This window comes from Glandiceps talaboti, chromosome 1 (genome assembly GCF_964340395.1).
Source record: "Glandiceps talaboti chromosome 1, keGlaTala1.1, whole genome shotgun sequence".
Classification (NCBI taxonomy): Eukaryota; Metazoa; Hemichordata; class Enteropneusta; family Spengelidae; genus Glandiceps; species Glandiceps talaboti.
The window spans coordinates 32,627,732-32,643,507 of record NC_135549.1 but is presented as its reverse complement, the minus strand read 5'-3'; the positions used below and the strand labels follow the sequence as shown (position 1 = coordinate 32,643,507).

Below are 15,776 nucleotides of genomic sequence, written 5' to 3'. Positions count from 1 at the left end.
TGCAAAGTACCTGTACCTGTACCTGTACAGTGGGTGGCCTACAGTCATGCCGACAATACCATTGCGAAGTACCTGTACCTGTACCTGTACAGTGGATGGCCTACAGTCATGCCGACAATACCATTGCGAAGTACCTGTACCTGTACCTGTACAGTGGGTGGCCTACAGTCATGCCGACAATATCATTGCAAAGTACATGTACCTGTACCTGTACAGTGGATGGCCTACAGTAATGCCGACAATATCATTGCAAAGTACATGTACCTGTACCTGTACAGTGGGTTGCCTACAGTAATGCCGACAATACCATTGCCAAGTACCTGTACCTGTACCTGTACAGTGGGTTGCCTACAGTCATGCCGACAATATCATTGCAAAGTACATGTACCTGTACCTGTACAGTGGGTTGCCTACAGTCATGCCGACAATACCATTGCCAAGTACCTGTACCTGTACCTGTACAGTGGGTTGCCTACAGTAATGCCGACAATATCATTGCAAAGTACATGTACCTGTACCTGTACAGTGGGTTGCCTACAGTCATGCCGACAATACCATTGCCAAGTACCTGTACCTGTACCTGTACAGTGGGTTGCCTACAGTCATGCCGACAATATCATTGCAAAGTACATGTACCTGTACAGTGGGTTGCTTACAGTCATGCCGACAATACCATTGCGAAGTACCTGTACCTGTACCTGTACCTGTACAGTGGGTTGCCTACAGTCATGCCGACAATATCATTGCAAAGTACATGTACCTGTACCTGTACAGTGGGTTGCCTACAGTCATGCCGACAATACCATTGCGAAGTACCTGTACCTGTACCTGTACATTGTTGTTATAGATTTATAACTTAATGTACAATCGTAAATAGTGTCATCTGGCTATGAATTTGTTTGTCAAAATTTCCCTTTTTGAAAGATGTCTCAGGGTTTTTTGTTTATGTTCACAATTACCATGTCTTGTCCAATCAAAATGCCTTTTGCTGATGACTTTTAGTGTGAATATCATGAAGTTTAATGTCCAATATCAGAAGTGATGTTTCGTGTTAAACGCCTTCAAGAATGATCTGGGCAATGGTATATGATATTGATAACACATGTTGAAACTTAGTTGATAATTTGTTATTGTACAGGGTTGAAACTGAGTTGGTACTACATGTAACTGTACAGGGTTGAAACTTTGTCGATACTACCATACATGTACATGTAACTGTACATGTACAGTGTTGAAACTTTGTTGATACTACCATACATGTACATGTAACTGTACATGTACAGTGTTGAAACTTTGTTGATAGTTGTCATAGGCTATGCTGCAGATTTTAAGTTGGTGTAGATTACAGAGAGTAAAGTGATTTGTTTGTTAGTGCTATAAAGTTATGTTTTCTTTGTACAGGAGCAAAGAACACCAAAATAAGAAAGCAGCTAAAACTTGCTATCAGAGATAGAGATCGTGATAAGATCAAATGGTCTGTGAAAGAATTCAAATTAGCCAAGTTGTCTGATGATGATGGTGATCTAGCTAAAGGGGAAAGAATACTGGCTGTACATGATGCAGATGAAAGTAAGTATTCACCTGTAACTAATCTCATGTTATGATTTGTTGATGATCCAGAGCCCTGCAGATATGCCACATTATTTTTCACCAAGTCATTTTTGTTGCTTGCAGGGTCATGTGGTTACTGCAATTCCCCTTGTAGACAGATCCGTCTGTAATACAACATTTCTCTGATATGCAATATCCAATTTCTTTCACACCTTATGCAAAGGTGACGTATCATGTGGGACATATGCACGCCAATTTGTATTTTGATATATGCAAATTTGACTGAATGGCAGCCATATTTGTAGTTAAAAATCATTATTTACTGCATAACTTAAATATACTGATACACAGACACTCCATTCAAGTGTCTACCCCATGTTATCAGATGCAAGCTATCTTTGGAGACTTTGAACTTTGATCTTCAGGATCTATATCAAAGTCAAGCATTCTAGCCTATTATATCACAGACACATTGTTAGTAGTATTTGTATATGGCCAATTTCTTTTAAATCATGTTTACAATTAAGTAATGTTCTCTGTTGAAAGAACTATACACAAACATTATTTTGGTGGTCATATCACTTTTAGTGTATTGAATGACAGCCATGTTTGTAGTTAAACATCATGATTTACTGCATAACTCAAAAACTGTAATACATACTAGACTCCATTCAAGTGTCTGACCTCATATTATCAGATGCAAGCTATCTTTTGAGACCCTTGACTTGACTTTTAGGGTGAATTATCAAAATCAAGCCAATTCCTGCCTATCACAGACACATTGTCATGTTTACATATGCCAATTTCTTTTAAATCATGTTTACAAGTAATGATATTGATGAAAAGAACTAAACACAAGTATTATTTTTGGTGCTCATATCACTTTCAATGAATGGCAGCCATATACATGTATGTAGTTAAAATCATTATTTACTGCTTAACTCAAAAACCATAATACATAGAGACCACATTCAAGTGTCTATCCCATATTAATAGGTATCAGGTGCGAAGTATCATTTGGAGACTTTGACCTTTGACCTTGACTTTCAGGGCTAATTATCAAAATCAAACCAATTCGTGCCTATCACAGACACATTGTAGTTTTTACATATTGCTAATATTTTAAGTAATATGAAATAAAGAACTATACACAAGCATTTTTGGTGCTCATGTAATTTTTACCACAATTGAACTGGTTCAGTAGTGCTATAGGCATGGAAAAGTGTCTCTTGTGGATGTGTATGTGTATTTGTCTGTACTCTGTGTGTGTAAACAACTCGAAGTCCAAAACTGCTGAACCGATTGCCATGATATGTGGTGTGTATATTACTTTCGGTGTCTAGTTGGGAAATTGTTCAAATCAAAATGTCATATCACAGGTGTGTGATTTTGGTTAAAAAAAATGTGATTTTTGGTCAAAAAACCTAATTCCACAACTACTGGGCAGATTGGCCTGAAATTTGGTGGAAATATCCTTGGGGGTGTGTAGATTAAGAATTGTTTATGACTTGGTGATTCTGTCAGTGATATGCAAATTTCAACAGGAAGCCAACAATTTCTGCGGAAACAGCTTGAATATCGAGCGAGATTTAACTGAGTTTAACTTTTTACATTTTAAAACTTGCTTGTTTGGCATGGTCAAAATTATGAATATATAATGAGCATATTTTATTGAAAAATGTAGAAATGTGGAACAAGTTACACACTGCACTGTATGACAAACTCAGACATGTTCAATGGCTCTATAGTAAATCACACTCACAGATTTTCGTCTTACCCACTTGGATTTTTTGTCAGAGAAGTAGATACTTCATTCCATAGTCATAACATTTCAGACGTGTCTATGCAGCTTGTGTGTATATTTTGACATGGGTGATGAATGTACATACCATATTGGTGGTAGCAACTAGCTTGTAAATTGTATATAGAGTGCTTTTTTAAGGCTTGTAAGCCAGTAAATGTTAAAGGTTCCTGATCAATTTACCGGAGTTTCCTACCAATGTGGCCATGATTAAAGTGAAACAACAGAAAACATACAAAATACTGAAAATGATGTTTTAACTGATGAAAAGGCAAACTAGCTTCACATCATAAAATATCTTTAGTACGAAGATAATGTTTTTGGAAAACAATGCATAGTCTGATTGTATGTTTTGCTTTCCAGCATGGTACTGAGTTGATTGGTTTATTTTGATTCATAACCATAACATGCATGTACCCCTGTCGCAATCAACGTAAAAATAATCAACACTAATGTTGCAACTTTTGTTGCAATTGTTTTGTGTCTACCTGGTAAATTACCTACATCATGCCAAACACAGGTTTATGTGTATATAGTGTCGATCGACAACACAAGACAGTATGTGTCTATGTGTCAACAATCTTTGATCTGAGTCGGCTTCAAGTTGAGAGTTCAAGTGCCGATATTACAAGTTGTCTATTACATTTGATGATTTAACTTTGACATTTGAAAAAAAAAACTGGTACATGTAAACCAAGTCCAGGGTGTCTGTAAAGCAGGAGATCTTCACCGGTGTTGCATATTAAAATTTCTCTCGACGTTCTGATAGTAGAATAGCAGACTTTCCCATCAAAAAATCGCGTAGTATCGCATAGTTTGTTCATTTATGCAAAAGTTATTTCTATGACAATGGAGTAATGTTTACTCAAGGCTACGTTAGGACAATGGGAGAGGGCCCGTTGCCAATATTTGCCAAATAGTGTTCCAAAGCTTGCTACTTGAGGTAATTTCTCTGGTATAGTGGCTCACAGATATTACTGGGACAATGACTTTTTCCTGCAACAAGATATGGAGTGGTATTTGGAAAGTAACATTTATTCTGACTTATAACTCATTAATGTATCATACATTTACACATTTTCTCAGACATAAGTTCAAAGGTGAAATCTGCAAACAGAATATATACTGGGTATTAAAATTTTGCTCTTTCATCTCTTGTAGTGTTACGAAGTGCCATGGAAAGACGTCATCTCGAAGACTTGGACAAAGCCATAGAGTATGTTAAGAAGAAAGGTTTTGATGTACATTTACCACACAGAATGATTGAAGCTAATAAAATGTTGCTACGACTCAAACGTTTGAAGAGATTACGTGATGAAATTATGAACCTCAAACAATCTACTGTGGCTGAAATTCGTAGCTACCAGAAACCACCAAAAGTTGTACATCAAATTATGATTGGTACATACTTGTTACTAGGAGTTGGTGAGAAGGAAACTAAGGTAGGCACAAGTTATGATTTGTACATACTTGTTACTAGGAGTGGGTGAGAAGGAAACTAAGGTGGGCACAAGTTATGATTTGTACATACTTGTTACAAGGAGTTGGTGAGAAGAAAACTAAGGTAGTTTGTACTAAGGCTTTCTGTACTTGACTCAGTGTTGACATACATTGTATCAATCACATACCCCAAATCATGCAATATTAGCATAGCCTTCATTTTTTCCAATCATTTAGCAGTAACCATGAATTTTGACCCTGGAAACTCTCCTTACCATTAAATCTAGGTAACTAAATAGGTCCGCTGCAGATCCATTCTACAGATAGCTTGTTGTACCATAATAGGTCCATTCTATGAATAGCTGGTTGTACCATTATAGGTCCATTCTACAGATAGCTGGTTGTACCATTATAGATCCATTCTACAGATAGCTTGTACTACAATTATAGGTCCATTCTACAGATAGCTGGTTGTACCATTATAGATCCATTCTACAGATAGCTTGTACTACAATTATAGGTCCATTCTACAGATAGCTGGTTGTACCGTTATAGATCCATTCTACAGATAGCTGGTTGTACCATTATAGATCCATTCTACAGATAGCTTGTACTACCATTATAGGTCCATTCTACAGATAGCTGGTTGTACCATTATAGATCCATTCTAAAGATAGCTGGTTGTACCATTATAGGTCCATTCTACAGATAGCTGGTTGTACCACTATAGGTCCATTCTACAGATAGCTTGTACTACCATTATAGGTCCATTCTACAGATAGCTGGTTGTACCATTATAGGTCCATTCTACAGATAGCTGGTTGTATCATTATAGATCCATTCTACAGATAGCTGGTTGTATCATTATAGATCCATTCTACAGATAGCTTGTACTACCATTATAGGTCCATTCTACAGATAGCTGGTTGTACCATTATAGATCCATTCTACAGATAGCTGGTTGTACCATTATTATAGGTCCATTCTACAGATAGCTAGTTGTACCATTATAGGTCCATTCTACGGATAGCTGGTTGTACCATTATAGATCCATTCTACAGATAGCTTGTACTACCATTATAGGTCCATTCTACAGATAGCTGGTTGTATCATTATAGATCCATTCTACAGATAGCTGGTTGTACCATTATAGATCCATTCTACAGATAGCTGGTTGTATCATTATAGATCCATTCTACAGATAGCTGGTTGTACCATTATAGATCCATTCTACAGATAGCTGGTTGTACCATTATAGATCCATTCTACAGATAGCTGGTTGTATCATTATAGATCCATTCTACAGATAGCTGGTTGTACCATTATAGATCCATTCTACAGATAGCTGGTTGTATCATTATAGATCCATTCTACAGATAGCTGGTTGTATCATTATAGATCCATTCTACAGATAGCTGGTTGTATCATTATAGATCCATTCTACAGATAGCTGGTTGTATCATTATAGATCCATTCTACAGATAGCTGGTTGTATCATTATAGATCCATTCTACAGATAGCTGGTTGTATCATTATAGATCCATTCTACAGATAGCTGGTTGTATCATTATAGATCCATTCTACAGATAGCTGGTTGTATCATTATAGATCCATTCTACAGATAGCTGGTTGTATCATTATAGGTCCATTCTACAGATAGCTGGTTGTATCATTATAGATCCATTCTACAGATAGCTGGTTGTACCATTATAGATCCATTCTACAGATAGCTTGTACTACCATTATAGGTCCATTCTACAGATAGCTGGTTGTACCATTATAGATCCATTCTACAGATAGCTGGTTGTATCATTATAGATCCATTCTACAGATAGCTGGTTGTATCATTATAGATCCATTCTACAGATAGCTGGTTGTACCATTATAGATCCATTCTACAGATAGCTGGTTGTATCATTATAGATCCATTCTACAGATAGCTGGTTGTATCATTATAGGTCCATTCTACAGATAGCTGGTTGTACCATTATAGGTCCATTCTACAGATAGCTGGTTGTATCATTATAGGTCCATTCTACAGATAGCTGGTTGTATCATTATAGGTCCATTCTACAGATAGCTGGTTGTATCATTATAGATCCATTCTACCGATAGCTGGTTGTACCATTATAGATCCATTCTACAGATAGCTGGTTGTACCATTATAGGTCCATTCTACAGATAGCTGGTTGTATCATTATAGGTCCATTCTACAGATAGCTTGTACTACAATTATAGGTCCATTCTACAGATAGCTGGTTGTATCATTATAGATCCATTCTACAGATAGCTGGTTGTATCATTATAGATCCATTCTACAGATAGCTGGTTGTATCATTATAGATCCATTCTACAGATAGCTGGTTGTACCATTATAGATCCATTCTACAGATAGCTGGTTGTATCATTATAGATCCATTCTACGGATAGCTGGTTGTACCATTATAGATCCATTCTACAGATAGCTTGTACTACAATTATAGGTCCATTCTACAGATAGCTGGTTGTACCATTATAGATCCATTCTACAGATAGCTGGTTGTACCATTATAGATCCATTCTACAGATAGCTGGTTGTATCATTATAGGTCCATTCTACGGATAGCTGGTTGTACCATTATAGATCCATTCTACAGATAGCTTGTACTACAATTATAGGTCCATTCTACAGATAGCTGGTTGTACCATTATAGGTCCATTCTACAGATAGCTGGTTGTACCATTATAGGTCCATTCTACAGATAGCTGGTTGTATCATTATAGGTCCATTCTACAGATAGCTTGTACTACAATTATAGGTCCATTCTACAGATAGCTGGTTGTACCATTATAGATCCATTCTACAGATAGCTGGTTGTACCATTATAGATCCATTCTACAGATAGCTGGTTGTACCATTATAGGTCCATTCTACAGATAGCTGGTTGTACCATTATAGGTCCATTCTATGAATAGCTGGTTGTACCATTATAGGTCCATTCTACAGATAGCTGGTTGTACCATTATAGGACCATTCTACAGATAGCTGGTTGTACCATTATAGGTCCATTCTACAGATAGCTGGTTGTACCATTGTAGGTCCATTCTACAGATAGCTTGTACTACCATTATAGATCCATTCTACAGATAGCTGGTTGTACCGTTATAGGTCCATTCTACAGATAGCTGGTTGTACCATTATAGGTCCATTCTACAGATAGCCTGTACTACCATTATAGGTCCATTCTACAGATAGCTGGTTGTACCGTTATAGGTCCATTCTACAGATAGCTGGTTGTACCATTGTAGATCCATTCTACGGATAGCTGGTTGTACCATTATAGATCCATTCTACAGATAGCTGGTTGTACCATTATAGATCCATTCTACAGATAGCTGGTTGTATCATTATAGATCCATTCTACAGATAGCTGGTTGTATCATTATAGATCCATTCTACGGATAGCTGGTTGTACCATTATAGGTCCATTCTACAGATAGCTTGTACTACCATTATAGGTCCATTCTACAGATAGCTGGTTGTACCATTATAGATCCATTCTACAGATAGCTTGTACTACCATTATAGGTCCATTCTACAGATAGCTGGTTGTACCATTATAGGTCCATTCTACAGATAGCTGGTTGTACCATTATAGATCCATTCTACAGATAGCTGGTTGTACCATTATAGATCCATTCTACAGATAGCTTGTACTACCATTATAGGTCCATTGTAGTGGTCATACATGTAGTTGTACATCACTTGAGTATGTTGTGATAAAGCACTGCAAATAGTTTATTATGTTTATATCAACAGGATTGGAAGAGAATGCAAGCATTGGTTGGTAAGACTGGTAAAGAAGGGTTGAAAAGACGTGTTCTAGGATGTGACATTAATCAAGTATCAATACCTATGGCAAAGCGGGCTAAGATACTATTAGAAGAATTTGATCTTGATGAAGTAAGGGATACCAGTGCTGGTGCTGCTGTCTTCTATGTTTGGGTATGTACTTCTAACAATGAATATACGTTTGTTTGGATATGTGATCTAAATGTATGTTTAGGTGTGTACCTCATATTGGATCTGTGTTTGGGTATGTACCTCACTGGATCTATGTTTAGGTGTGTACCTCATTGGATCTATGTTTGGGTATGTACCTCACTGGATCTATGTTTGGGTATGTACCTCACTGGATCTGTGTTTGGGTATGTACCACACTGGATCTACGTTTGGGTATGTACCACACTGGATCTACGTTTGGGTATGTACCTCACTGGATCTGTGTTTGGGTATGTACCTCACTGGATCTATGTTTGGGTATGTACCTCACTGGATCTGTGTTTGGGTATGTACCACACTGGATCTACGTTTGGGTATGTACCTCACTGGATCTATGTTTGGGTATGTACCACACTGGATCTACGTTTGGGTATGTACCTCACTGGATCTACGTTTGGGTATGTACCACACTGGATCTATGTTTGGGTATGTACCACACTGGATCTACGTTTGGGTATGTACCACACTGGATCTATGTTTGGGTATGTACCTCACTGGATCTACGTTTGGGTATGTACCACACTGGATCTATGTTTGGGTATGTACCTCACTGGATCTACGTTTGGGTATGTACCACATTGGATCTATGTTTGGGTATGTACCTCACTGGATCTACGTTTGGGTATGTACCTTACTGGATCTATATTTGGATATGTACCACACTGGATATATGTTTGGGTATGTATCTCACTGGATCTACGTTTGGGTATGTACCACACTGGATCTACGTTTGGGTATGTACCACACTGGATCTACGTTTGGGTATGTACCACACTGGATCTACGTTTGGGTATGTACCACACTGGATCTATGTTTGGGTATGTACCTCACTGGATCTACGTTTGGGTATGTACCTCACTGGATCTACGTTTGGGTATGTACCTTACTGGATCTATATTTGGATATGTACCACACTGGATATATGTTTGGGTATGTATCTCACTGGATCTATGTTGGGGTATGTACCGCATTGGATCAATGTTTGGGTATGTGCCTCACTGGATCTACGTTTGGGTATGTGCCTCACTGGATCTATGTTTGGGTGTGTACCGCATTGGATCTATGTTTGGGTATGTGCCTCAATGGATCTATGTTTGGGTATGTACCGCATTGGATCTATGTTTGGGTATGTACCACACTGGATCTACGTTTGGGTATGTACCTCACTGGATCTACGTTTGGGTATGTACCGCATTGGATCTATGTTGGGATATGTACCGCATTGGATATATGTTTGGGTATGTATCTCACTGGATCTACGTTTGGGTATGTACCACACTGGATCTACGTTTGGGTATGTACCACACTGGATCTACGTTTGGGTATGTACCACACTGGATCTACGTTTGGGTATGTACCACACTGGATCTATGTTTGGGTATGTACCTCACTGGATCTACGTTTGGGTATGTACCTCACTGGATCTACGTTTGGGTATGTACCTTACTGGATCTATATTTGGATATGTACCACACTGGATATATGTTTGGGTATGTATCTCACTGGATCTATGTTGGGGTATGTACCGCATTGGATCAATGTTTGGGTATGTGCCTCACTGGATCTACGTTTGGGTATGTGCCTCACTGGATCTATGTTTGGGTGTGTACCGCATTGGATCTATGTTTGGGTATGTACCGCATTGGATATATGTTTGGGTATGTATCTCACTGGATCTACGTTTGGGTATGTACCACACTGGATCTACGTTTGGGTATGTACCACACTGGATCTACGTTTGGGTATGTACCACACTGGATCTACGTTTGGGTATGTACCACACTGGATCTATGTTTGGGTATGTACCTCACTGGATCTACGTTTGGGTATGTACCTCACTGGATCTACGTTTGGGTATGTACCTTACTGGATCTATATTTGGATATGTACCACACTGGATATATGTTTGGGTATGTATCTCACTGGATCTATGTTGGGGTATGTACCGCATTGGATCAATGTTTGGGTATGTGCCTCACTGGATCTACGTTTGGGTATGTGCCTCACTGGATCTACGTTTGGGTATGTGCCTCACTGGATCTATGTTTGGGTATGTACCACATTGGATCTATGTTTGGGTATGTACATTGTACCTCAGTGGATCTATGTTGGGGTATGTACCTCATTGGTTGTCTTATTGTTTGTCTATATGTTGTTGTGGTCAGATTTTTTTTTCTTTCTTTTTTTTTTCTTTTTTTAAATTTTATTTCTTTTTTTCTTCTTTTTTTTTTCTTTTTTTTTTTTGGGGGGGGGGGGTCTATAAATATTTAGTATTCTTTAATCGATTGTATGACATTGTGTTCTTTTCACAATTCTCAGGCAACAGCCACAATTGATGAGGTTGAAGATATGCAGGAAAGAAAAGCTGCAGGTGAAAGTATAGACCAAATTAAAGATGGGAAACGTGAAACTAAGACGTACAAACATGAATTGAAATCAGGAAAACTTACTATCAACATATGAGATTAAATCTTTACCAGGAGGTCAATGTCTGTGTGACAACTATAGTACCAGAATCAAGTATTTTCTTCTGACTTGGTAGAATCAGGTATCTTAGTGCTAACACTAGGTGGCGCTAACACTTCACCATCATGTGTTAGCAACTTGAAGGGTTAATGCCTGTACCTGTCCCAAGTGCTAACATCTGGCTGGTGCAAACAGCTTATTGGCATATACAAGTTAGCAATTGGAAGTCAGGTTATGTTGATCTCCACCAGTAATATGTTATCATCAGACTAGCTCAGTGCTAACACTAGCTGGCACTAACACTTCAACATCGTGTGTTAGCAATTGGAAGGGTTAATGCCTACACCATGCCCTCTGTTAACACCAGACTAGCTCAGTGCTAACACAAGGCTGACACTAACACCTCACCAGTATGTGTTAGCAACTGGAAGGGTTAATGCCTACACCATGCCCTCTGTTAACACCAGACTAGCTCAGTGCTAACACTAGGCTGGCACTAACACTTCACCAACATGTGTTAGCAACTGGATGGGATTAATGTCTGCATGCACCAATCAGGCTAGCTTAGCACTATCACTTTGGCCAGAGTAACATCTGACTGTCACATAGCTAGCACAACAGAGAGGGATTGTTGACCTCTACTGTAGCATAAATTTCTATAAATTTTTACCTTGTGTTTGGTAAGGTTATGTTACAGTTTTCATCTGTCCATCTGTCAGTCTGTCCACATGATATTTCAACAAAAAAACTGTGGCATCAATTGTAATGAAACTTAATACACATCTTTCTTATGAGAATAGCAAGAACTAATAACTTAAAGGTTTTGGTAAACACCCTATAAATGTTAATGAGTCATTTGCAGTTTTGGATGGGACTCAGGAAGGGGTGAGCTCTTCTTGTACATTTGAAAAGACTGTACATATGGTAAAATATGTCATTTGTGTACATAAACAGCTAACAATTCAACAATATTAATGTGGCCTATAATCTATGATGCTGATTGATAATTGAAATGGTGAATCAGTTTTTTAGCTCCGCTGTCAGCGAAAGCTGAAAGCGTAGCTTTAGGTATAGGTTGTATAGAGTATAGAGAGTAGAGTGAATCATAGGTGTCCGTCAAACTTTTATATTTTCATTATCTACTCCGAAGGTGACAGTCAGAATTCTTCGATATTTGGTGTGCATGTTCCCTGGGGGGGGGGGGGGGGGGGGGGGGGGGGAGGCTATTCAGATTTGTTCATGCCAAGTTGATCTGTGCCATTTTCAATTTTCTATGATTTTTTTTCATAAAATGTCATTTTCATCATCTCCTTGAAAACTTCTTGTCAGATTGCTTTGATATCTGGTGTATTGATGCGCAGGGGGTAGCTTACTTAGATTTGTTAATTTCAAGTCAGCACGTCTTCTTTTCTATTTTTTATGATTTTTTTTTTTGTAATTTAAAAAAAAAATGAATATGTTAATGAGTATTATGACCGCCGCCATATTGGAAATCAGTCCGCGAGACTTTAGGTAAAGTGCAACTTTTCAAAAGACACTATTGACGTCAAACAAGCAATGTAATATGTGCTTTAGTCTTAATTCTACGCATTGTGCGCCCAAATGACAAATATTTGTCAGGGTTGTAAACTTCAAATCCAAATTCTCCACCCTCCTACAGAATGGTTCATTCCAGTATACGCACCTCACGATCAAGTGAGCTCTATATCTATATGAGAAGTCGTGCATGCCTGAACTGAAGTGTATGGGACGATTTTTGACAGAGTCAGTCGTCAATAAAAACGATAATACTCTTTCCAAAATTATCACATTTTGAAAGGGAAAGTACTTTGTGGTTCATTTATGGAGTTTTGTTTTTGTACGATCAATCTTGGTGGCAAAAATACAGCGTCAAAATTGCCGATGTGGTAATGCATGACAAGTGAGTTTCCGTACGGCGACAATCTCAAGTACCCGGATGCACGAGGGACTAACCCGGAAGCAAGTCGTTGCCAGTCATACGTTACAGTGGTAACATCGTCCGAGAAATCGCTGCGTTCAGAGTGTCATTATTCACAGAATTGTTTTTTTCGAGTGAAAACCTGTCTTGAATTGTATAACTCTAACAAATGAAGACTTGTCAAGTTATATTTTGAAAGTTGTATCGCTAGTTTGAGACGATTTCCTCACATACTATCGAGGCTTGGACCTTACTCCAGTTCAGCGGGAAGTTTAGCAAGTCCGATAATTCTTTCTGGTTTAGTTTACAACACTTTTGATCACACAGATTTTGTTTTTGTGATGAAAAGAAATTTAAAAAAAAAGATCACTTCAACCATTTCGTTGTGTTTTCTTTATGAAAGGTAATCGAACATGAACGAGTGTTACCACTGTAACGTGTGGCTGAGAATGACTCTCTTTCAGGTACTTGGGATTGTCGCCGTACGGAAACTAAGGTGGCGATTAGTACATTTCTTCCCTATATATATCTACATATATATCTACTACAACTAGTACAAGTTGAATGTTGTTGACTTGGTAAATTTGTTAGAAAATTGAAATTCAAATTGCCTTAAAATTATTTTAGATCCCTAGTTTATTTCATTTATCATTAACATTTTCCAGGGTTAAAGCTGTAAAACACTGGAATTATTTATACCCAACCTCAAAATCTTCTCTTTTTTTTCTTTTTCTTGTGTTCATTTCCCAGTCATTTTTTTTCAGAGATTTTGTGCAATTTTTCATAACAGTAGATTTTTGTTATAAAATGGTGACTATGGTATAAAAGTACAATACGTTACCAACTTCTGTGTAAAATGTGTTTTATAGTGAGACATCATATGAAACCAGTAACCACTTTATTACATCGCTAAAACAAAACTGCATAGTGAAGAACTGAACCACTTCTACATGTCACCAAAAAAACAAAAAAAAAAAAAAAACAAGAGCGGAGCTATTCTGACCGATAGATCGCTTGTTAATACTAACCATTACATACATGACATTGAGATTTTTATACAGTGATGTCACTATTTACAACATGTTAGACAATAATAGCATAATATCAACATTTCATGTTTTCTACTTACATTTTACTTTATATTAGTTTTATTGCTAAGTTTGACATCTTTACACAGTCATAGTGTATATATGTGGCAAATTATGACCTGTTTATAGATATTTCATATACTACTACAATATTAGCCTATATACTTTGTCATTATAGTGGTATTTGTTATCTATATATGTAGACCTAATAAAAAATGTGTGTTTTATATATATCAACTGTTTGTCTGGTTATCATTTCAATTTGCATAGACAAATGTGAGTAACTATTGACAAAAGTGAGTAGCTATTGCAAAATGTGAGTAGCTATTGATCAATGTGAGTAGATATTGACAGATGTGAGTAGCTGTTGACCAAAGTGAGTAGATATTGTCCAATGTGAGTAGCTATTGACCAATGTGAGTAGCTATATTGACCAATGTGAGTAGCTATTGTCCAATGTGAGAGTAGCTATTGTTCAATGTGAGTGGCTATTGCCAAATGTGAGTAGCTATTGACCAATGTGAGAAGCTATTGTCCAATGTGAGTACCTATTGTCCAATGTGAGTAGCTGTTGACCAATGTGAGTAGCTGTTGACCAATGTGAGTAGATATTGACCAATGTGAGTAGCTATTGGCAAATGTGAGTAGCTATTGTCCAATGCGAGTAGCTGTTGACCAATGTGAGTAGACATTGACTATTAAAGTGAGTAGATAGACCAATGTGAGTAGCTATTGACAAATGTGAGTAGATATTGACAAATGTGAGTAAACTATTGACCAATGTGAGTTCCTACTGTTCAATGTGAGTAGATATTGACAAATGTGAGTAGATATTGACAGATGTGAGTAGCTATTGACCAATGTGAGTAGCTATTGTCCAATGTGAGAGTAGCTATTGTCCAATGTGAGTAGATATTGTCCAATATGAGTACCTATTGTCAAATGTGAGTAGCTATTGACCAATGTGAGTAACTATTCACAAATGTGAGTAGCTATTGACCAATGTGAGTAACTATTCACAAATGTGAGTAGCTATTGTCCAATGTGAGAAGATATTGACCAATGTGAGTAGCTATTGGCAAATGTGAGTAGCTATTGTCCAATGTGAGTAGCTATTGACCAATGTGAGTAGATATTGACCAATGTGAGTAGCTATTGACCAATGTGAGAGTAGCTATTGTCCAATGTGAGTAGATATTGACCAATGTGAGTAGATATTGACCAATGTGACTATATATTGACCAATGTGAGTAGATATTGACAAATATGAGTAGATATTGACCAATGTGAGTAGCTATTGACCAATGTGAGTAGCTATTGACCAATGTGAGTAGCTATTGACAAATGTAAGTAGCTATTGACCAATGTGAGTAGATATTGACCAATGTGAGTAGCTACTGATCAATGTGAGTAGATATTGACAAATGTGAGTACCGGTAGATATTGACC

General features: G+C 37.6%; 1 protein-coding gene across 1 annotated transcript in view; it reads left to right on the top strand.

Annotated features, from left to right (window-relative positions):
- The window catches only part of LOC144437614 (uncharacterized), a 44,836-nt gene extending 32,350 nt beyond the window's left edge, over positions 1 to 12,486 (top strand). Inside the window, exons 8-11 of the mRNA XM_078126595.1 lie at positions 1,402 to 1,569; positions 4,514 to 4,794; positions 8,592 to 8,777; positions 11,154 to 12,486. Coding sequence (XP_077982721.1) covers positions 1,402 to 1,569; positions 4,514 to 4,794; positions 8,592 to 8,777; positions 11,154 to 11,297 — 779 coding nt within the window. The 3' untranslated portion in view covers positions 11,298 to 12,486. The remainder of the gene's footprint in view (positions 1 to 1,401; positions 1,570 to 4,513; positions 4,795 to 8,591; positions 8,778 to 11,153) is intronic.
- The last annotated feature ends 3,290 nt before the right edge of the window (positions 12,487 to 15,776 follow it).